The 24,881-nt window shown below is 37.4% G+C and overlaps 1 protein-coding gene across 1 annotated transcript in view; it reads right to left on the bottom strand.

The window, feature by feature from the left end:
- ATG10 (autophagy related 10) overlaps window positions 1–24,881 on the bottom strand; it is a 228,269-nt gene that overhangs the window by 84,321 nt on the left and 119,067 nt on the right. Inside the window, exon 3 of the mRNA XM_069492512.1 lies at window positions 3,663–3,801. Coding sequence (XP_069348613.1) covers window positions 3,663–3,801 — 139 coding nt within the window. The remainder of the gene's footprint in view (window positions 1–3,662; window positions 3,802–24,881) is intronic.

Below are 24,881 nucleotides of genomic sequence, written 5' to 3'. Positions count from 1 at the left end.
CCACCACCTCTCCCAAACCTACAATGACAAAAGTAGTTAAGGAAAAACAGAACACTGGGAAGGGAGAACACATTGGGAAGGGAGGATTTCTTTCTTTCTTTTATTTTTGGAGGCAGAGTCTCACACTGTTGCCCTGGTTAGTGTGCAGTGGCATCATCATAGCTCACTGCAACCTCAGACTCCTGGGCTCAAGGGATCCTCCTGCATCAGCCTCCCCAGTAGCTGGGACTATACAGGTGCCTGCCACTACGACCAGCTAATTTTTCTAATTTTAGTAGAGACGCTCTTGCTCAGGCTGGTCTTGAACTCCTGAGCTCAAGTGATCCTCCAGCCTCGGCCTCCCAGAGTGCTAGGATTACAGGCATGAGCCACCATGCCTGCTTTATTTCTCTTCTTAAATCCATGTTACCCTCTGGGAAACTGAGCTCCTGTAGGTCCAAGGAGTAGGAATGAAAGGCATCCAGAAGCAGAATGCTGTCTCAGCTTGGCTGTCTGACTTCAAGGATCAAATAAAGATATATGTTTATAGGAGTGGAGCAGCTGCTCAGCTAGTTTGGATGCCCATTTCTGAGTCCTCAGGACATTCTATTTTTCTTAGTCCACTAACCCTATAGTCTCTGGAAAGTATCAGACTAAAGAGTGAAGCTATATAAGTGGTTTGGATCCTAGGTCTCCTGAAGACAATAGCATTACTTCCTCCTTAGAACCCATCAGAGGAGCTGAAAAAGGCACCATCACCATGTTTCAGTCTTTAGGTTATACTCACAAATGGTCAGAAGGTCATCATTATTGGCTCACTGTTGATGGTGTGCCACAGCTGAATGCACCATATATGGCTCTCACACACACAGAGCCATAAATAAAGCTTCTCACTTTGTAGGTACTCAATATTAATTTCCTTCGCTCCTCTTTTTACCTTAATGCCCTACCTTCTAGCTTGCCATCTTATAGAAGACAAGTAAACAAATAATTCTGCTATAGTGCAACTTGTGCTATTATAGACTATATGATTTTATATGATATGACATAGCAGTGACAACAGTAGGTGGCATGTTAGCTAAGTCTCGGGCAGTAGTTGGCCTGGTGGACACTGGACCACATAGAGGAATAAGAGGAACTCATAGCCCATTGGGATTGCATCTCAAGAAACAAAATAAAGATGTCTCCTGAAATCTAAGCCAGCTGATAGAAGAAAGGGTAATGTCAATTTAAATAGAAACTACTTACTACTTGCTTTGCTTTTGCTTTAAAAAAAAAAAAAAGGTATAGAAAGAAAATTCAGAACAAAGCAGAGAAATTAATTTTTACTAATAATCAAATGCAAAAGAAATTCTAAATATCTGTCAAAAACAAGGCTAAGTGAACTATTTTTGAAGCAACAACAACAAAAAAAAAGAGACCCCTGGGCAAGAAATTTTACAGTCATCCTCTTTCTAGGTCGGAACTCTCTTAGAATGAGACAAAGAAAAATCCGGACCTGGAATAAGAGGAAGACATTAGGAATCCATTCACCATACTGACAAGAGATTTGTTTAACAAACAGATGAAAGGCAGGAGTAATCAGATATCACAGGCAAAGGTAATGGACTAAGGGGAATAAATGAAAAATTATGGCTCCACAGTAAAGGGACAAATATTTTTAGAATATCTGTGAGGTTAAGATAGGTGGGGAAAAAAAAAGAAATTATTAGAACATGATAAAGAAGAGAACTATTTTTCATGTTTCTCCACCAGAAAACATTTAATATGCTTTGCAAAAATTAAATTTGATATTTTAATGTGCCTAAACAAGCACTAAATTAATTCTGGACTGAAATGAATTAAAAAATTCCTAATACCCATTCTATACAACACAGAATGGGAGTGGGCAATGAAGAATGCTTCTACATAAAATAAATTTGGCTTTCCTTTATTGGGCATAAATGAAGAGCATCTTAAAAGTATATAAACAGAATCCAAGAATGCTAGCTGTGTGTTTTCTTCTTTAAGGAATAGAGAATCATAAAGAAAGGATCATAGGAAGTATACTAATGTCATTAAAATATAATTGGACTTGCAGGAACAATTACCGTGCTGTACTGTAAGGGGAGCTGTTGGCACATAAGAGCAAAGCACACGTATGAGCTCATCCCCGGCCTTGGCAAGACCCACTTCCAGCTAGAAGCAGTCATGTTTCAACACCTCTGATTCCCTAATGCTGACAAGCTAAACAACTTGTTTTGTCTCTGGGAGCTCTTCTCTAGTGATTAACTGCTTATGGTGAATACTAATTATATGAAAGTACAGAATTGAAGAAGAAGTGTCCTATTTCCTCTACCTACAGCCACGACTTGTTTTTGAATCTAGAAGGTACTAGGTAGAGCCACAGCAAACCAGAACCAAGAAAAACATTTTCCTCCCCCTGGGTAATAAATAGATCTCCTACTTTTTTAGTATAGTACAGTTCACTGACAAGAAACCTCCTTTAACCTCTGGGCTCCAAACCAAACATAATTACAATACAATGAGTGTTTTAAAGGCTTGTAATAATTATATGGATAAATCTGCAGCATGAGTTTGTGCATTAGTGAACTATCAGTGTCCTCAATTCCCCATGTCCCATGTTGAAAATTTACCCCAAATTGTCAGTTCTTAGGAACTGCACCTCAGATTAAAATCTTCTCACCAGGGAGTCTATGAGAATTTGTTCTTCTGTTTTAAATCCTAAGTGCTTGTTAAACCGCCAACACTGCAAAATTAGAGACCATTAAACAATATAAGGCAGCAAGTGATTAAATCTACCAAATACACATTCAAAGCAGCTTAAGCTACTTTTTAATTAAAAATAAAATATCATTGGCTAAATTCAGATGTCTTAGCTATCCAGAAAAAGTTAGGGGCCTGTTCAAAATGCAAAAGGCTGCTGATAAGGCCAGATAGAAAAGGAGAAATAGGGCAGGGGGTGGGCTGGACAGGGGGCTCGTCTGGGTGCCAAGCCAGGGTGGCAGGGCGCCCCAGCGCTCACCGGGCTTAGGCAGTGGACATTAGCGGGGAGTCTCAGCGGCACTGCAGGGGAAGGATGCCATGTGGCTGCTGATTAAATAAGCTTTATTAGCAAAGGCCTCCAAGGAGACAGGGTGTTCCACCTTCTTGGCAGGAGAATGAGTTGAGTAACAGCATCTCAGGAAGTGAAGGCATTGGAGATGTATAGATGGCTGAAGGAAATGTTAGAGCTATTTTTAAATACGGCTTAACCTAACTGATAAACATTTCTTGAAGTAATCATTAGCTTTTGGGGAAGAAGGCACAGGGGCTTTTGAGTTAATGGGATCACTTGACATTCAAAGAAATGTTTACTGTATAGTTAGAAGTAAATAAACATTGTAGCTTTAAGTTGTTCCTACTTATTTAAAGAAAAGAAAAAGGGCCAGGGGGCTTAGTCAACTTCAGGCAGAAGGCCAAGAATCTGAAGATCAGACTTAAGGCTGGGATGATATCATTCACTCTGAAGTCTTGATACCCTTTCTGAAGCATGAGAAAATTTACTGGTAAAACCTTACCTCACCCACAGTTTTCTTATTTTTAACTCTATTTTTTTCTACTTGAGAATAATTTTCCAAATATGCTTTCTGCCTTATATGTAAATGTTATAAATTTACTTTTAGCTCCAGACACCGTCTTACCTAAAAAGCTTGCCCTAAAGTAAAGTACAGGCACTTGGTAGCTGCAGGAATATAAGACATGATACTCATATTTAATCACTTCAGACGCCGCTGCAGTCTCAGCCACTTCACAATCATCCGAGGGCAGCTCTAAAGCCTCCTGAAAAAAAGCAAAAACAAAATCCAAAATGCATTTGTCAATAAGAAAAGCACTAACATGGAGAGGAAAAGATGAGATTTTCTTCTTGCAAAATAACAGTTAAATAAACATAGGGCTATGAGGTAAGGAAAAAGGGAGTTTCCCATATTAATGTTTAACATTTGAGTCCTGGGTAAATAGTAAAACCAGAAAACATTAGCATTAAGTAATTCCAGATTGTTTTTGAGAGACAAAGCAGCTCTGAGTAAAGAAACAGGAAGAAGAAAAAAAAAGCAAAAAGATCTATTGCAACAGCAACTCTGAAAAATCTTTACTGTACAATTTTAGCAACAAGATGATAGCTATACGAGCTACCTTCTTCCCTACCTGTGAAAGCTAAAAACATCCTAACAATTGAACAAGAGGCTGTGAAATGTCCCTAAAGATTCTATTGTACTTGCCAAAAGATGATTCATTGTGTGCTGAACAATTCCCAGTTCCACTTTGAATAAGAAAGTTATTTTGCAAGAGGTTGAGTTTGTTAGGTGTATTTCAAAACCTGAGATGATTCTGTTTTCTTCATTATTGTTCTATCTTTGGTATATTTCTACAATAAATCTTGATTTAAAATAAATTAGATGGTGAATATTAATGTCAACTTAAACAGGGTTTTGTAAACAGAGGTGATAGTCATCTCACTTCTCACCTAATTGTTCTTTACTGGTTGATATTTTTTATTATGTGTGGGGTTTTTTAAAGAATGTATCTGAATGTTTAGGAGAAATTAATTGAACATGTTGAATCAGAGTCTGGTTCCATCCACATTCATTTATTTATTTGGGTCCTTTGAAATGAAATTAGTACAAGCAGGAATGAAGAAAGCAGGTTGGTTTGGCTCATTCTAATTCTCATTAAAACAGTAACAACAACAATGAACAATCAGAAAGAACTACAGGAAAGACTTCAAACTTTATCAATATGAAATAAGGTTTCCTGTGGAGATAAGCCAAGCCACAGACTACTTTCCAGATCTGTATCTCCTTTCCAGATAATTTCTGTAATTCCCCACTCTCAGTCAGTTCACTGGGGAGATACCACAATGGATAAATCACAACTAGAGATATTTATGAAGTACTTTTCGCTAAACTTCAGTAAACACTATCAATTAAACCCAGCAAAGTAACCAGGGAGAAATCACTGAAATAAATATCCCAAATAGAGAAAATTAATAATAGTAGCAAGAAAGAGTGTTTTGTGTTTTTTCTTTTTCCAAATTTTCATTAGGCATAGGTAGCTGTACCTTCTTTTCCATCAATTCTTTTAACCCAATTCTTTCTTTTTTTGGTCAACAGTTGGGTTGTTTAGCATTTATAATCTCTTTGCTTTCTTAACATTATAAAGGAATTATATCTTGATGATAAGATAGAATTACAAACACTGCACAAGTACATAAAAGAAAAAGTGAAATTCTCCTCCTCCCAGCACTCCTATAACCTCAGATTTGTAACCATTTTTAGCAGGCCAATGTGTATTTTTCCAGACTTTTTAATTTTTTTGGCTCACAGACACATACACACATACACACCTCCTCCCCACCCCACCGTCTCTGATTAAATCCTGCTATCTATACATATGCTCCTAGAGTGGATATTTTCACTCACGGGCATCCTGCCACATACTGCCATGTCACTGCTGTAGATTTCGCATCTTTTAATGCCTTCACTATATTCCATTGTATGACTACATCATAGTTGCTTTTGGTTTCTTTTAACGTTTCCATATCGCCAGATATTTTAGGTCGATTACAAGTTTCTGCCACTACAAATAATACTGCAATGAATATCCTAGCACATCTATCCTTGCACACCTCTATTTTTCTATGGTGCAGATTTCTAAAGGTAGAATCACTGTACCAAAGGTATGTGCATTTTAAATTTCAAGAGACACTGCCAATCCGTCCTCAGAAAAAGGCTGTGTCAATTTATATTCCCAGAAGAAAATGCCTGAGAATGCCCTTTTCCAATATCCAATATATACTGAATATAATTTCTTTTCAATTTTTGCCCATTTGATGTATTTTTAAATGCCAGTTTTTTGTTGTTTTAATTTCTAGTTTCTTGACTACTAGTAAAGGTGAGCAGCTATTCATACATTCATTGATAATTTGTGTTTTTCCATGATTTGCTTGTTCTTATTCTTTATTTTCTGATATTTAGGTTGTTTGTACTTTTCTTATTGAAGTATATAAACTCTTTGTATATAAGAAACAATAACTTACTATTGGAGATAAATATACATGTCTGCACCATAGAAAAACAGAGGTGTACAAGGATATGTGTGACATATACACATATAAACAGAAAACTTTTTTTTTTTTTTTTGAGAGACAGAGTCTTGCTCTGTTACTCAGGCTGTAGTGTAGTGGCCCAATCATAGCTCACCGTAATTTTGCATTCCTGGGCTCAAATAATCCTCCTGCCTCAGCCCGCTCAAGTACCTGGGACTACAGGTGTGTGCTACCACATCCGGCTAATTTTTTTATTTTTTGCAGAAATGAGGTCTTGCTATGTTGCCAAGGCTGGTCTCAAACTCCTGACTTCAAGAAATCCTCCTGCCTGGGCCTCCCAAAGTGCCGAGATTACAGACGTGAGCCACCGCACCTGACTAAAAAACTTTTTCACTCAGTTTTCTTTCAACTCTGTTGATTGTACTTTTTATCATAATTCTTCTTTTACTTTTATGTAGTCAAATCTGTGCAATTCTGTTTACAGCTTCTGAGTTACATGTTTTCATTAGAAGGCCTCCTGCTATGCCTCACTTCACTTTTAAAAATTATAAAAATGTTAAATTTGTTTATTATATACACACACATATGTTTTAAAATTAACATTAGATCATTAATCCACCTGAATTTTGTTTTTGTGTATAGTGTGTGGTAGGACTTTTTCCCAGACAATTGCAATAGTCCATCTTTTTCCCATTGATTTTAAATGTCACCATTACTAGAAATTAAAGGGGTGTGTGTACGTGTGTGTGTGTGTGTGTGTGTTTTTATTCTCTATTCTTCTCTATTGAGCTATTTCTCCTGTTAGACCATCACTGTGCAATTCTTTAGTGTATACTGAATCTAAGAAATTGGGTCATTAATTTCTGCAGAAAACTGCAGAAATAGACTGCCTGAGACCCAGTGCTGCTAGGGAGGATAAAATTTTTGGAAAGCATGTTCTTCACCCAAACTTAAATTAAGCACTCAGGAATGTGCTGGGGTTGACACCAGGTACTTGCCACTGGTGATCAATTAGGCATAGATACACATTCTCTGGAACAGGTAGGAGACTCAAGAAGTAAGGGGGAGAGGACAAAACAAGCTTCTTGAAGAGCCTGTTGGAAGTCTCCTCTCAGTCACTATTCTCACTGGCAGCTGAGTGCATTTGTGGCATGTGAAAGCCAGGCAGGGGTGCTTGTCCCCTAATTAGGACTGCTATTATGCTCTGGACAGCCATCTATGTACAAGCACATTTTTGCATCCATTACTCAGATGAACCTGATTTGTGAATCCTTGATTTGTGTCTGCTAGAATCTTTCCATCATTCATGGTCACCTTTGTGAAACTCATGCAAATATCATCCCTTGAAGTCATGCAATTTGGAAATCTCAGACTTCTATATATTTTCTGCTTCCCTTTACAGTTAAAAGTGCCAGATGGTTTTAGAACTTCGAGACTAAGTTTCTTTTATTACTCATTTTTGTATTCCCAGAAACTCTAGTACAGAGCTGAGAGCCCTAGTAAGTAGCATTTTCTATTTCAGTCTTCTGTTTCCTCTCAACTAGGTGTATTATCAAATATAACAAACTTCATACGTAATTCATCAGCAACCCCATTCCCACCCTAAAGTTTGAAAAAAAGCAAATGGAGAAGTAAAAATGCAAAATATCACCAAAAAGGATATACAAATGGCAAATAAGCACATGAAAAAGATATTCAACATCATTAACCATCAAGGAAATACAAATTACATGAATGTTCATAGCAGTTTTATTCAGAATAGCTAAAAACTTGAAGCAGTTCTGGTGTCCTTCAACAGGTCAATGGTTAACCAAACTGTACTACACGCATACGATACTACCGAGCAATTAAAAGGAGCAAACTACTGATACATACAATAATCTCCAAGGAATTATGCTAACTGATAAAAGTCAATCCCAAAAGGTTATATACTGTATGATTCCACTTATATAACATTTTTGAAATGATAAAATTTTTGAAATGAAGAAAAAAGAGCAGGCTAGTGTTGGATGGTTGTGGGGCAGAGGGGTCTGGTTATAAAAGGACAACATAAGAAATCCTTGTGGTGATGGAACTATTCTGTATCTTGACTGCAGTGGTGGATATGAAGACCTACACGTGTGCTAAAATTGTATAGAAACACACACACATACACACACGAGTACAAGTAACATTGGGGAAATCTGAATATCAGTGGATTATATCAATGTCATTACCCTGGTTGTGATATTATACTGCAGTTTTGCAAAAACAATGGAAGAAACTGGGTAAAAGGTATATGGGATCTTTCTAATCATTTTTTATTATTTCATGTGAATCTATAGTTACCTCAAAAATTTCAAATTAAAAATGGAAAGCAAAGAAAGCGTAAGGCAATTTGAGGCCTCTTAAAAACTAAATAAAATTTCTAAGACCTCAAGGTGCTATCAGTACAGATGGCAGGCGGATCGTGCTTATACCGAGAATCTAATATCTGGGATTTGTTTTAAATACCACGGGAGAGGGGTGAGTGGATAGCAGTACAGAAGGGGCATGATTGGTCACGGAGTGATGATTGTTGGGGGGGCTTGATGGGTCCCTGGGCATTAATTATAGTAGTCTATCTACTTTGAGGAATATTTTAAATTTTCCAAAATAAAAAAAATTAAGGTGAAAAAAGTTTCTGATACCATATTACAGTATACAGAATCAGAACTCTAATAGTGAAAGAAACTTGAATCATTCCATCTAGCCCAACACTCTCATCTCACAGATATAAACAAGGCCCGGAAAGGTTAGTTACTTACCCAATGCCACGTAGGTACAACAGTATCCCCAGATCTGTGGTTTCACTTTCCGAGGTTTCAGTTACCCACAGTTACCACGGTCCAAAAATAGTAAGTGAAAAATTCCATATACAAAAAATTCATGTTTTAAATTGTGTGTCGTTCTGAGTAGCGTGATGAAATCTCCTGTTGTCCTGCCTGCCTGGGATGTGAATCGTCACTTTGTCCGACATATCCACCCCAAAGATGCCACCAGCTCGTTAGTAACTTGGTAGCCATCTGGGTCCTTAGATCAACGGTTGCAGCATCACAGTGCTTCTGTGCAAGTAACAGTTTACTTAATAATGGCCCCAAAGTGCAAGAGTAGTGATGCTGGCAATTTAGATATGTCAAAGAGAAGATGTTAAGCTTTTACTATACCTAATTTATAAACTAAAATTTATCGTTCGTATGTATGTATAGGAAAAAACATGGTATATATGAGGTTCAGTACTGTTTGCATTTTTAAGACTGAAGGTCTTGGAACAAATACCTGTGGATAAGGAGGGGACTACTATAGTTAGAGGCACAGGAAGTCCTATAACTCATGTCTACTGACACTGAAACCACTGCTCTTTGTACTGTAGTATGCCACTTCATAACTACCACTATGCTTAATTTGGACTGATGTTCTGAACACAATATTAACACCTTGAGTTAGTTTGTTAATATTTTATTATTTTTCTTTTATTATGTGATTTTTAAAGGATTTGGATATACGGTAGGCACTCAGTATCCATGGGAAATTGGTTCCAGAATCCACTAAGGATGCCAAAATCCATGGATGCTCAAGTCCCTGATATAAAAAGGCATAGTACTTGCATATAACCTACATGTATCCTACCATATACCGTAAACCATCCCTATATTACTTATAATACCTAATACAAGGTATATGCTATATAAACAGTTGCTATACGGTATTGTTTAAATAATAATAGTAAGGAAAAAAGTCCATGTTCAACACAGATGCAACCATTGTAGGCCTAACATTTTTGATCCCTGGTTGTTTGAATCCACGGATGCAGAACCCATGGATATGGAGGGCCAATTGTATTTAATCTGATATTAATTTGATATTAACAGGGAAGTCACAATACATTTATTTTCCTCCAAATGTTGCTATTTCATGAAGATACCTGTGTTTAGAAAATTACATTCATTCAAGGAGCTAAAAGATTAAGTGGTTCACATTAATTATAGAAACCTTGATTTTATTGAATTCAATTAACAATAAGTTGACAGTGATCTCTCATTTAGAAAATCTGATATGAATTAAGCTTTACAACTAAATCCCATTAAATAGGGATCATGCTGAAGACACTTCATAGATATTTTATTGAAAGCAAACCCAAATAGTGTATTGGGCTTTGGAAATGAGATTCATATCTTTATTTAGCCTACAGGGAAAAGTAATTGAAGTTAGAAAAACTTTTCTTCTATCACTAATAATCTCTATTACTATTACTGAGCAAACATAAGTAATGAGCTTTATTCATAATATCCCTTGAGGAAAAGAGAGTCAATTTGTTTATCTTCTACCAGTCAGGTCTTGAGTTCAAACCTGACATTACTGGACTAGAATCACAGCTAAGAAGCCAGAGAGTGACAGAGGGGCAGGGCTGGTTCAGAGACAGTCCTTACTTGTATCCATCAGTGGACACATAAACCATCTAGTCACAGTGGAAAGATGGGCTACGTAACAAACTCTTCATTTGCTGATATTTCTGAGCCAACAACCATTTAATATTTTCAGAATTGATGAAGACTGATGAAGCCTTTTGACAAACCATTGAAAAATCAATTCCTTAAGAAAGAATGTTAATTATTAAAACATTTAAAGTGAATTATAAAAATAATGTGTGGGGCTTTAAGTAACCAGCTCCTCTTTTTCGTTTCATGGCTCATCATTTTACAGTGGGGTGGTCTTTTCACTACCTTAATTCCTAGAATGACTTTTTTCCATGATCTCTGTGGTTTTTGAGTAAGTGACTGTCACAAGAACCTTTGCAAGCAATGTCATTCTTTTAGCAACGGTCAGCGTTGTATCTGGTACCTAAGAGAGGGTTCAACACAGGCAGGCAGGCATACATCTGACAGCATCCAGGGCAACACTGAAACAACAAGGGGTGGTCACAAGATGATCCCAAGGATAGCATCTTAATGAGACTCCCCCATCCCAGTAATATTATCACAACTACTGCTACTGATTTTTTAAAAAGGGAAAAAAGGAGGTGCCATTCTTTGCTCTCCCTGCTACACTGGAGGGGAGTGAATCAGCATCAGCATGGCCAATGGAGGTTCCCACTGGGAATCTGTCTTCTGTGCGGGACTGAGTCCTGTTCTGCAGACTGGCATGCTCACGGGCAAGGCAGGAGGGAGGGGATGCAGAAGCACACCAGAGCACATCTGGCAGTTTTCTGGATGTTTACAGCTGGCTCCACTGTGCTTCTTGGGCCCTGTTTCTTTTAAGACTGCATAGGAGACAGCAAGACAGCTAGTGCCTGGAGCTGGGCAGCTACCAAACAGGCTGAGTAAGAGGTGGGATTATGGACGAGGCTGTCTCTGAGTCCACACTAGAGAATACAGCTTCTCTGGCAAGGAGAAAGAGTAATAATGCTTCCTAGCACCTATCATATGCTAATGGCAATTTGTTTCTACATCGTAACAATATATGAAAAGCACTGCTTTCCTAGAAAAAAATCAGAAGGGCTCAGAAGGACTTTTTAAAAGGCAAGGTAGGTTCTTCTCATCTACTTTTAAGATTTCTACACATCTAAAAGCAAAAGAATTAGCAGGATATGGGATTTGAAAATCAGAAATTGCTTATGTTAAATCATGAGTAACTAAAGGAAGAGGGAAAGATTTTTACTTGGTGTTCTCGGCTTCAGAAATAAGTCAACTGTGTTTCTCTTCAGAGTCACCTTTTACATGTTACATAAGAAAGATCAGCATCAGTTATAAGGGTTTATGGTTTTTCTAAGCCTATTGATATGCGTTATGTCATCTGTTCCTCTGCTCTAGGAGGAAGGCTCAAGGTCACTCAGCAAGTAAGAAATGGAACTAGGGCACAAACCTAAGCCTTCAGGCTCCAAGCCCAGGGTTCTCTCCACTCTGCAAAGACCATTAGGTTTTTGGGGGTGAGAAATATTAAACAGATGTATTCCTGGACTCCACCCCCAAAATTCTGATTCAGGAGTTCTGGGAAGGGTTTTAAGAATCCACCTTATTAACAACGGTGATGCTATGTAGGTGGTCAGTGGGCCACTCCAGAAGACTTGCCTCACCTGTATGTGGAGGGTCTACTTTGTGATTCTGTACTTTTGTAGTCTATGGAATTATAAAGGCAGGAAAGCTCAATCACCAAGACCCAAAATTATGCCATAAGCTAGTCTGCCTTCGTTAGCTACTCATCTATGTTTTTAGGAGCACTGTCATCTCATTTGGTCTCCTCTTGGAGGAGCCCAGCGCACCTCCATTAACCTAAGACCTCAGCTCATCATCCCCACTCCCAGTACACTGCATCTTTCCTTTACCTCCTCCTATCCAAAAAACTTCTTCATTTTCTCCTTTTCCTTCTACTTGATTAAATATTAATAATTCCTGCTAAAGTATTAATGGCCACTGATGGCTTAGTATGTTACTCCTTTAGCAATTATTATATTCAATAGCAGATTTGAGGCTGATAACCCTAATCAAAAGGAATCTATTTTGTGTGTGTGCCGAAACCCAGGAATAAACCAGGGAAAGAATCTTCAATAGTGGGATTTGGGGTGCCAAAAAGGGATACATTTTGTACCATGCATGCAACCACGAATGTGTGAGACTTGCCTTATAGGGCATTCTAGGTTATAACTCTGGAGCCAGAAAATTCTTCCTTGTTATCTTGCTACAGAGTAAATCAGTTTCCACTAGATTTATCCTTGCAGAAAACTAAAAACCAAGAGTCATCATTTTTTATATAATATCCTTGCAAAAATATGAACAAATTTATTGTCTTCAGAATTCTCTTCCCCATATTAAACATCCTAGTTCTTCTAATTTTTCCTGTATCTCTAGTTCCACAGATCTGCAAACTTTTTCCTAAAGGGCCAGAGAGTAAAATATCTTAGGCTCTGTGAGCCATAAGGTCTCTGCAGTTGAAGCCTGCAAGCAGCCATTGGCAACATGTAAACAAACAGACATGGCTCTACTCCAGCGAAATTTTATTTACAAAAACAAGCTGTGGCCCATAGACCCTAGTTTGCCTACCCCTGCAAATCCATTTTAAGGCCTGCTTTAATTTCATTTTGTTATATTTTTATAAGCACTAAGCAGAATTTTATTAAAGGACCTGTGTCTCCGTTTGGTGAACTCTTCCCCCTCTTCCATTTTTTTCCTATCTTAGGAGGTTACATTAAATTTTCTGAGGGGATAAGAAATTCTGAGCCTTAAAAGGATGATGATAATTAAATCCAATGGGCTGGGCTTTGGCTGAAGTCATTTTCTAGGGTAAGAGATAGCACTACCCTAATTTAAACAAGTAAGGTTTTTAAATATCTTGATGAATAAATTGCAAATTCCTTCAGCATATGAATAAACTTCTACACTCAAATCCAGAAATAAGTAAATTTCACTGGCAAGGAGTGAAAATGATAAGGTCTTGATAAATAGACCAAGAGGCAAGCATTCACTGTAGGACTGTGAATCCTAAAGCACAGGCCCTCTCCCACGTACACAAGAAATATCACTCTGGGATTCAGCAAAGAACTGTTCTGTTCCTTCCCCTTCCTCAAAACTGTCTCTGGATTATATGGATGTGAATAGGGATTTATTTGTTTTCTTGCCTGCTTTTTACCAGAAGAATCCCTTTAATATTTCCTCAAGTACCGACCACATGCCAGGCACTGTGCTCGTGCTGGGATAAAGACGTAGTTGTTGCTGTTAAATAACACTATTTCAGCAGTTACAACAGCAAGGTGAAGTTCTCATCTTCCTATTGGGACACTAGAGAAAGCTCAAAATCTCAGATAAAAACACCTGGATTTTAGAGAAGTGTAGTATTGACAAAAGTGAAAAAGAGCACAGAATTTGGAGTTAGTCTTGGGTTCAATTCCTGGCTCTGCCACTCACAGGGTGGGCAGGCCATTTAACCCCTCTGTGCCTCAGTTTCTTCACTTGTTAAATAAAGGCACTTTTCCCTTGTATAATGTGTTATATTAAACGAGATAATACGTAATACTACCTGGTACACAATAAGTATTCTAATTAACTCATTCATTCATTCATCCATCCAACAAATGTTATAGAGTACCCTCTATGTTCTAGATTAAGAGTGCCCAAACATTTTTTAAAGGTCCAGATAGTAAATATTTTAGGCTTTGTTCACCATATGTCTCTGTCAAAACCACTCAACTTTGCCACTATAGCATGACAGCAGCCTAGATAATACATAAATTAATGAATGTGGCTTTGTTCCAATCAAACACTATGGACACTAAAACTTCAATTACATATTATATAAATGTCATGAAATATTATTCTTCTTTCGATTCTTTTTAACCCCATAAAAATGTAAAACCCCTTCTTAGCTGTGGGACATACAAAAACAGGCAGCAGGCCATGGTTAGCCAACCCCTCCCTGTTCAAATGCTGTCCTAGGCCCTGGGAATAAAGGGGAGAACAATAACAGATATTATGTCCCAAAGTCAGGAGATCCATGAAATAAATAATCACACAAAGAACTATAAAAGTATAATCACAAGTGCTACTACAGAAAATGCACACAGTCCCCAGAGGATATATAATTTCACCTCATCTATAAATGTGGTTTGTGAGATTTTAATCTTTTTTTTTCCAGCTCTTTCAAATATAAACCAGTTTTACATAGCACCAACCATTTTAATATTCTAATCACCCTTTCCCAAAGTTTATTTTTAGTTCAATGATCATACCACCCACTCTGATAGATTTTTAGGAACTGTTTTTGTCTAAGTTCACCAGATTGCCCCATCACCTAGAATTTGTCACCCCTGTCACCTCTAACCACCCAAGCTTCTTCCTAACAAACTCTTGTGGCAGCCCACTAAAAACCCTCTGCCCACACTTTGTTCTGCTCGATAGATGTCCTTCTGCCTCCAGCAATAGTTTCCACCTGAGAGTGCCCATGGGTTTCTTTCTCGGTGTTACACATAGTCATTTTACACCCACGTGCATATGTGCCCACTTGCATGCATGTGCACAGCACACATACACATTCATCCAACTAATGATCACTGAGCATCTACTATGTACTAGGTAGGCACAGTGCCAGCACTGGAGATATGTTGGCAAACTGAACAGACAGGGTCTTTGCTCTCAAAGAGCTTATAACTAGAAAGAAGGTGGAAGAAAAACAAATCATTACATGAACAATTATTTGATCACAGTATTGCAAGTGCTATAAGAACATGAGAATGCATCATGAGGTCCTTATCTGGTCGGAGGTAGGAGGTCATAGAAGGCTTCTCCTACTATGGTACACACGCATCCCTTGGAATGTCAGCAAGGGGGCATGGTGACATACGCCTGTAGTCCCAGCTACTCAGGAGGCTGAGGCAGGAGCATCACTGGAGCCTAGGAATTTAAGGTTGCAGTGAGCTAAGATTATGCCACTGCACTCCAGCCTGGGTGACTGGGTGACAGAGCAAGACCCTGTCTCCAAAAACAAAGAGGGAATGTCAGTGAGGGCAGGGCTTTTGCCTGTCTTATTCATTCATGTGTCCTAAGCATCCTGAACAGTACCTGGCAAATAGCAGGCATTCAACCAATATCTGTTGAATGAAATAAATAAATGGAATGAGTATAAACTATCTGTTGCCATTTCCATACTATAAATCAGAGGTCTCCAAACTTCTTTGATTGTGATTCTAGGAGTCAAAAAATTTAAGCACTAATTCCTAATATGTGTATATTTACCTCTTGATCAATTATGAATGTATATTTCTGTAAAATATACTATATGTATTGTAAAACACTAAAATAGAAAAATTTAAAAGATAAGATAAAGATGAAGGAAAAATATCTTCAAGGTCATTATTTTAGTTAGGGAACGATCTAGGTACTAACAGAAGTAGCCCTCCCACCCAGCTCTTTGCTCTGAGCACCAAAGGGCCTGGTTGGCCCTGGGCCCGCAACCCCTCATTGGGCATCTTGCCCGATTTGCTCTCAGATTTCTGTCTGGCCCCACAGTTGTAGCTGAATAAAGTCTCAGAAATGTTAATTTTATGGTACCCATTGAAAAGTTAGCACCTCAAAATGTTACACATGTAAATAGCATGCAAATGAGCACACAGTCACCTGGCTTTCCCTGGGCTCCTGGGTCCAGGGTCAGTGCTGCCAAGCAGCCAGCCTGTCCAGATCACAAGCCCGGATGATCAGACATCCAGAAACCAAATGCCCAGATCCCACCCACGTGCCCGGCAGTCCTGTTTCTGGCTCCAACTCTGGAGGTAGCAGTCTTAATTCAAAGTAGACTCTGAAGAGCGAGGGGTAATTTCATTTCTCTTCATAAAAAACCCTGTCCTAGTCCACACACAGACAAAGAGCCCTGGGTTCCAAATGTGTAAATCTACTCAGTAAATAAAAAGTTACAGAAAAATCACTTTATTAATTGCTGGTACAGATACTTCTTTTTGCCAATAATATTTTGATAAGAGCAATTTGATTGAATATACAATTTTTTGTTTTAAATCTTGATTATGATACGGCATTTCAAAGGTCTGGCTTCAGCTCTTTTTTCTTTTCTTTTCTTTTTTTTTTTTTTTGAGACAGAGTCTCACTCTGTTGCTGGGGCTAGAGTGCAGTGGTGTCATCATAGCTCACAGCAACCTCAAACTCCTGGGCTCAAGTGATCCTACTGCCTCAGCATCCCAAGTAGCTGGGACTGTAGGTGCATGCCACCACGCTCAGCTAATTTTTTCTAAATTTTATTAGGGATGCTGTTGCTCAGGCTGGTCTCAAACTCCTGAGCTCAAAGTGATCCTCCTGCCTTGGCCTCCCAGAGTGCTAGGATTACAGGTGTGAGCTGCTGTGCCTGGCCCATTTTTTTTGATAGGTGATTTTAATAGTTGCAATAGAGGAGAAAGATCTACAGATCCACATGGAGGAAGTACATCACTGGCTGTACTTAGTAAATCATGACACTCATATTTCAACCCCCTTTCTCCAGTTGTAAGAGTTCTGTCTTCACATTCTGGATGATTTTCATACTTGCCAATCATGGTCACTTCATACTATCATTATGCACAACTTCCACACAGGTTGAGAGTCATTATTAATGATAATAAGTGCAAATCCATATTTCAAATAATCTCCTTAATTTCAAATTTGGAGAGCCAAATTTTGAAAGATCTGATTCTACCATTTTTTTCTTCTGGAGTTTCTTTGCAGGAAGCTTTTAAAGCCCTTAGTCTGACAAGCAGGAGTTATGTTAACTAAAATTGGATGATATCATTCCAGGAAATCCAGGGCACAGGTAAACTCCAATGCATAACAAACACTGAAAGGAGTGAGGGCATCACCATTGGCTCCTTCCTATCATCTAGGTCCCAGTTCCTTTTTAGATGCCTTGACATCTATGACACCTGATCTTCTGACAAATGAATAGAGTGGAGATGCCAGCATGAAGCCATATTTAAATATTACTGAAGCTAAATTTTTTAAAAATCAAAGTGAATGTAAATAGCAGGTCCAATGTTACTTCCCATATCTCAGTGGATTGTTGTGCAAGCCCTCTGCAGGCACGCATCCACTTTAAAGACTGTGCTGGTGACGTAGAGCATTGTTAAAGTTATGAAGAAGGCAAAATTGATCTTTGGCATCCTCTACATCTTGCTTTCAATGGTCTTGCTCTCCTCTTTCAGCACAAAGTTCTTAAATCCAGCCCTCTGATCTGATCTTCATGGGAAAGGGACCTGATAAGCTTACCAATACTAAGTGTTCCAGGCTGGATATACTAATCCTACCGAGATTCTCTGGTTTTTAAGAGATGGTTCCTTGAACGTGGAAATCTTTAATGAGAGTCACCAACCACCCAGTTTCCGTTACAGAGACCACAGGCTGGGGCAGTGGTGACAGCAGCACACACCCTGCACGTGACTGCCTACTGTACTGAGGAAAGGCCAGCACCACCACCGACTGACTGCAGCGGGGATGTGGACCTCACCAGTGCCTCATGGTCTCTCTCTGACGTGACAAATCACTCCTGGAAGGAGCTATGTTTGACTTCCTAATGCTGAACCCCCATGTCTCCTTCTTACCAAGCCTGGGCATTCGACCACTTTTTCCACTTAAAATGCTCAACTGCCACACTGGTTGAGGGTCATTATTAATGACAGTAAGTACAAATCCATATTTCAAATAATTTCCTTACTTTAAAATTTGGAGAGCCAAATTTTGAAAGATCTGGTTAGACTATTCCACCATTTCTTTTCTTGAATGATAAATCAACATTCAACAGAAGTTTCTAAAGAAGAAAATAAAAGAAGCTTAGCCTGGTAATACTGAATTAATGTATTTTCCTGGTTACTTATAATGGCAAAGAATTATTTGCATAGCAAGAAAAATGCTAACTTTATTAAAGTGCTATTAGACAAGGCTTTTAGTACCCTAAAAAATTATACACAGTGACTTGATTTGTCAGTTCTAACCTCTTTGGAATCATTTGCCTGCACAGTTGCCACACTTGGAGGGGAAAAAACCCAAATCCAGAACTGACTTGTTTCCTAAATGAATTGGGGAGTTGTCGTTAAGAAGCATCTGCTACTTTATTGCATTCATGTAAAAGCATTCTTGTGCCTCTATAACGGACTATTGAGCAGATGTTTTAGAGCACTATACCCACAGCAATACGTGTAACATAAAAAAGATAAGGAGCTACAACGTAATTAATGATTTCAGTTCCTCTATAAATGAATTTTACTTTTTTTTAATGGATTAAAAGTTGCGTCAAGAACTTCAACTTCTAACTCAAGCAATTCACTTGCAAGAAGGCGAACACAAAATCATTTACAGCAATAAATACAAAAGGTCAGGCTCAGCCTTACACTCAACATGATGAAATCTGAGAGTACAAGAAAGGCCTCTCCTCACCAAATCATTCTACCACCCGCCCATAGATCAGCCAGAGAAATTTGCCCTTGGAGATCAATTCTTTTGTGCCTTAAAGGCCTCCAAGCCAGGAGAATATGCATTTTCTCTGAGAATGAGGCAAACACTTAAAATCATTATCAGCTAAATTCTTTTTAAATCTTAGCCAAGATTTTTAAACTGACAGTGAGCTCACAGCATGGGAGGCAGGAACAGGACCCCGGGCAGCAGCAGCAGGAAGGCAAGTAGTGTGTATAAACATAACAGTGGCAGTTATAAATTGGTAACATATTCCTCTTACTCTAATAAAATGCACTAACTTTAACATAAGAAGTTTAAAAACATGAAAAAAGTGGTTAATAACTCATAAAGTCTGCAAAGAGACTGTTCTTTAATCCAAGTTCCAAGTTCTGTTTATGGACAGTGTCCATCATTTAATAGTATTAAAATTACTATTTAAAATATTAAAATTCTACACCTTCAAACACTCCCCAGGAAAACCAAAACCCAACCCAAAGATAAAGATTTTAAAGTATGAATATCTATAGGTCTCAGTTTTTTTTTAAAAGGTGGTCTCGTTAAATTATCACATGCATAATTTCCACATCAGCCCCTCAAGCTCAGATGTTTCAGAAACCCAAACCAATAATCCTATTTATTGAGACCCACAATCACATTTATTCATTCAATAAACATTTATTAAGCATATAATAGACCTAAGACAGTGTACTGAGTAGATTTTTTAAAAAACATGAATGAACCCCACAATCATTTGTATAAGAATTGTGTAATTAGGTCAGGGAGTCAAGTCACATAAATCACATCCATGATTGACTACAACCCACAGCAAACTGTGGTAATGGCTGTCTGAGTTGTATACACATACTTTGGATTACAGATAAAGACCTCAGTCCTAACTGGAAAGGATGCCGGATATCTCAGTTTACAAGATGCCATTTCGCCTGAATAATGAACAATTCCAACTGACAGAAACGAAGCGTAGGTTATTCCAGGCAGAAGCAATGGCCAGACCTAAGGTACAAGACACTGAAGCTCATGGTAACTTAGCAAGTCACCCTGTTTGTCTGGAATGTAATATTGTATATGAGAATTGAAATCGGACAGAACTGTTAGCTTGAAGTCAGGTTGGAAAGAAGTAAAGTATAGAATTTACACTATATTTGATAGGCACTGGGAATCATAAGGAAGCAGTTGTGAGGCAGCGTAGCCTAACAAATTAAGATGGCAGACTTTGGAGGCACTCTGCCTGGGTTTGGAACTTGACTGCACCATTTATTAGCTGTGTAACTTCACAAGATACTCAAGCTCTCAAAGGCTGTTTCCTCATTTGTTCAATGGAAATGATAATGATAATACCTGGTTCATGGAGCTATTGATAGGGCTAAATGAAATAACCCATGTAAAACTCTGCTTAGCTTGTGAGAAAAGATTAATGTTAGGTTATTATTATTAGTGGTATGGTAGAATAACATGATTAGAGCTTTGCTTTAGAAAGAATAATCTGGCAATTAACCGAAGGCTTGATTGGAAATTAGAGAGAGATGACATGGTGAGATCAGTTAGAAGTCCATTTAAATGAAATGATCCTAAGGAGAGGTAATAAGAGTTTTTTTAAAAAAATAAAATAAATGATTGGGAGCAGTATTGGGAAGGAGGAAACAAATGAGAGCAATGTTCCAAGAGAGTATTTATTTGTCTAAGAAAATTACTGTTAAATGTAAAGGGCCAAAGAACAAGCCCATTAATTAGATGATACCATGGTTTGGGGCCTGGATTACTGGGAAGAGAGCAGTGGCATTAAGAGTAAAAGGCACATCAGGGCAGTACTATTTAGGAGATGCTGATTTAAGACATATGGATCCTATAGGGTACTGATTTTTTAGGTCAAAATTCTAAAGAGAAATGAGGACTATAGATGTGGCTTTAATAACAGTTACCAATATTTTTGCATTAACAATGTGCTATATGTATACTATAAACTATGCATGCCAATGTGAGTAGTATGAACAGTAGTGAAGAAGTATTGAGAACCGATAACCCTTATGAGAAGTTATGCAGAAAAACAGAAAGATAAAAAGCAATTTGTGCCAAGCTTATGAGATAAGGCATTATTATGTTACCCAAACAGAATCCTAAAGATCTTGGCTGCACAACCTGACTAAGGTCACTGTTAGTAAGAGGTAGAACCAGAATTCCAGAATTCTCCCCATGTGTATCATTTTAAAGCTTTGATATATTTTGGATTTGAGTCATCAGCATAAAAAGACTAACTGGAACAGCTGAAGTAGATGAAATTTCTAATGGGGAAAGAAGATAAGCCAAAGGAAAAATCTTGAGGAATGCCATAGTTCAGAGACAGAGGGAGAAGGGGAGCTAGCGATGGGAAGAGCCTTGTGGGTAGAAAAGAAAAACAAAGAGATGAAAATGACATGGAAATCACAGAAGGAAAGCTTCCCGCAGATGGTGGCCAGTAGCCTCAGATGTCACAGAAAAGTGAAATAAGATAGTCTGAAAAGGGAATTTGAATAGATGTTTCAATTCTCACTGGTTTCTTTCAAGAGAGAAATTTCAAAAGCATGCTGGAAGAAAATGCAAAATTGTAAAGAGTGGTATGAACTGCAGTGAAGAAGTATAAGTATTGAGAACAGATAACCCTTATGAGAAGTTATGTAGAAAAACAGAAAGATAAAAAGCAATTTATGTAACCAAAACGTTGTACCCCTGTAATATTCTGAACTTAAAAAATTTATTGAACGCACAAAAAATAAACCAGAAAGATAACATATACGGAGCTTGAGGGGATAAAAAAGTAAGAGCTTTTAAAACTATGTATCCAAATCTAGGTTTATCTGTATGTTGAACAGAATTTGTCAGTGGAGAAAAAGAAACTGAGGATGCTAAGAGAGATTCAGACTTAGTGATGCTCAGGAGATGAAGTGGTATAGGCATATACAAAGGAGAGATACTGCTTCTCCTAAGACAGGAGTGCTCTTATAGAGAAGGAATTCCAGATGATGTTCTAGTATATGGTGTTATTGTGCTTATAGGCAGCTGGAATAAAATCTAACCCAGCTGGAATAAAATCTAACCACTGGACCAGAGGTATCAGGTGAGTTCTCTTTTTGACACAGAGCAGAGGTCAGCAAACTTTCTCTGTAAAGGGCCAAATAGTAAATATTTATTTAGTCTTTCTAGGCATGTGGTCTTTGTTACAACTACTATTCAACCCTGCCATTATAACATGAATGCAGCTACTGACAATATATAACCAATAGATGTGGCTGAGTTCCAATAAAACTTTATTAACAAAAATAAGCAGCTAGCTGAATTTAGCACACGGGATGAAATCTGCTGACCCAGGGTATAGAGGAGTGAGTGCCTTATAGACCAATCCTTCTACAAATAACAGATATAAATTCTGGTGAGAAAACCTGTTTGAAGGCTTTGGAGACTTAACAAAGCCTTAACAGAAGTTGGAGAGGAGTCAACACCTGGAGCAAGCGACTTGTTTTTTGCAGTTTTTCCCTGGCGGCAGCTGCAGTAGCAGTGGTGGTGGCACAGGGTACGCGGAGGGTAGGCAGTGATAACTCTTGCCACTTTTCTGACTGGAGGAAACTGAGGAAAAGAGCCAAGACTGCTGGAGAATGATGACGAAGCCCAAGAAAGAAGAAAGAAAGAAAAGGAGAATCCCAAATTTTACATTTAAACTCAGCCCACATCTCTGGCTGACTCCAGAACCACGTATATGAGGGGCAATCTGAAAGTAGCTTATAGCTAAGGTTTAAAGAACTGAACTGAGATCTATGCCACTGCCCACTAAAGACATGACAGTTTGCAATTTGAGTCTAGCCAAGTATTCTAAATCAACACTCTTTAGAAGAGAGTAACAAAATCTAGAGACTTCAAAACATAACAGCCACAATATCTAAGATAATTTTCCATCTTGGATATTGTGGTTGTTATGTTTTGAAGTCTCTAGATTGAGAAATTCTTTGAGTGTATTCATGTGACTCAATCTACTGAGAAAAGATAACGTAGATGTTATATCAAACAAGGACTTTAAAGCAGCTATATAAGTATGCTCAGTGAGGAAAAGAAAAATATGTTCACACTGATTTAAAATATAGGACATGTCAGTGGAGAAATAGGAATTACAAAAAAAAAATAGAAATTTTATAATTGAAAAATAAAAATATCTGTGATAAAAATTCAATGGGTCTGATTATTAACAAACTGGAGATGACCAAGGAAAGAATAAATAAATACAGGAGAGATGAACTGAAATCATCCAATCTAAAGGAGAGAAAAAAAACTGAAAGAAAATGAAAAAGTGTTTTGGACTTGCAGGACAATTTCTACATGTCAAACATATAGACAACTGAAGTCCCAGAAGAATAGCTGAGAGAGAGAATGAGGCAGAAAAACAATATTTAAAGAAATAGTGGCAGAAAACTTTCCAAATCTGGTAGAAGAAATTTAATTTACTGATTCAAGAAGTTTAGAAAACTACAATATAAAAATATTATTAATTATAGCTCAACACCTAGATACATCATAATCAAACTAATGAAAATGAAGAATAAAGAGAAAATATTGAAAGTAGCCATAGAAAAATACTACATTACATATAGGAAAACAACAATTAGAAATTCCACAGATTTCTCATCAGAAATAATGAAGGCCAAATACTTCTCTACTCATTTTATGAGGCAATAGAACAATATCTTTAAGGAATCCTATATATGGTGAAAATATCCTTCAAGAATGTAAGTGAAATAAAGATATTTTCTGCTAAAGAAAAACTAAGGCAATTCATTACCATGAGGCCCACACTACAGAAACAAGGAAATTCTCAAAGCTGAAGAGAAATGTTATCATAAGGTAATTTATATCTGAATTTAGGAATGAATGAAGAGCACCAGAAACAGTAAATATTTGGGTAAATACTAAGGACTGTAATTTTTACCTTAAATTTTTAAAAATACATGTGACAGCTTAAAGCAAGAATTACAACATTGTTATAAAAAATTATAACAATGTATATGTGTATATACATACATTAAGTTTTATAATACATGTGACAACTATAATATAAAGGATGGTGAGGACTATGATAAATGAACTAATATAACTGCAAGGTTTCTACATTTTATGTGAATTGGTATAAGATTAACTCTAAGCAGACCACAAAAAGTTAAGGATGTATATTGCACTAATACATAAAGCAATCATTCATAAAATAATGCAAAGAAGTATATCTAAAAAGTCAAAAGATAAATTAAAATGAAACTCTAAAAAATAATCCAAAAGAAAACAGGAAAGGGGAATAGAGGAACAACAGCAAACATAAAAAAGTGGGGTGACAGAAAAAATTAATAAAATGATAGACTTCAATCAATCATATTAATTATTACATTAAATGTTAATGCACTAAACATTTCAATTAAAAGGCAGAGATTATCAGAATGGATTTAAAAAAAACAAAGCTGTCTTCACCTATAAGAGAAAATTAAGCAGGTAGAAGAAGATAGATCACTTAAACAAAAGCATAAGAAGGCTGGAATAGATATAATAATATCAGATAACATAGGCTCTAAGAGAAAGAATATTACTGAAGATAAACAGGGATACTTCATAATGATAAAAAGGCAATTTTTCAGATAGACATAAGTCATAAATGTATATGTGCCTTAAAGAGCCTAAAATTACTTGAAGCAAAAACTGACAGAATTAAAAGAAGAAATAAACAAATCCACAATCATAGTAAGAAATTTTAGCACCCCTCTCTCACAATCAATAGGAAAACTAAACAAAATTTTAGGCAATACATAGAGGATTTATGATCTAATTTATATTTATAGAATAGTATATCCCAAAACTGC

The sequence above is a fragment of the Eulemur rufifrons genome, chromosome 17, assembly GCF_041146395.1.
Source record: "Eulemur rufifrons isolate Redbay chromosome 17, OSU_ERuf_1, whole genome shotgun sequence".
Classification (NCBI taxonomy): Eukaryota; Metazoa; Chordata; class Mammalia; order Primates; family Lemuridae; genus Eulemur; species Eulemur rufifrons.
The sequence above is the reverse complement of the archived record's forward strand: the minus strand, read 5'-3'. Positions and strand labels throughout refer to the sequence as shown.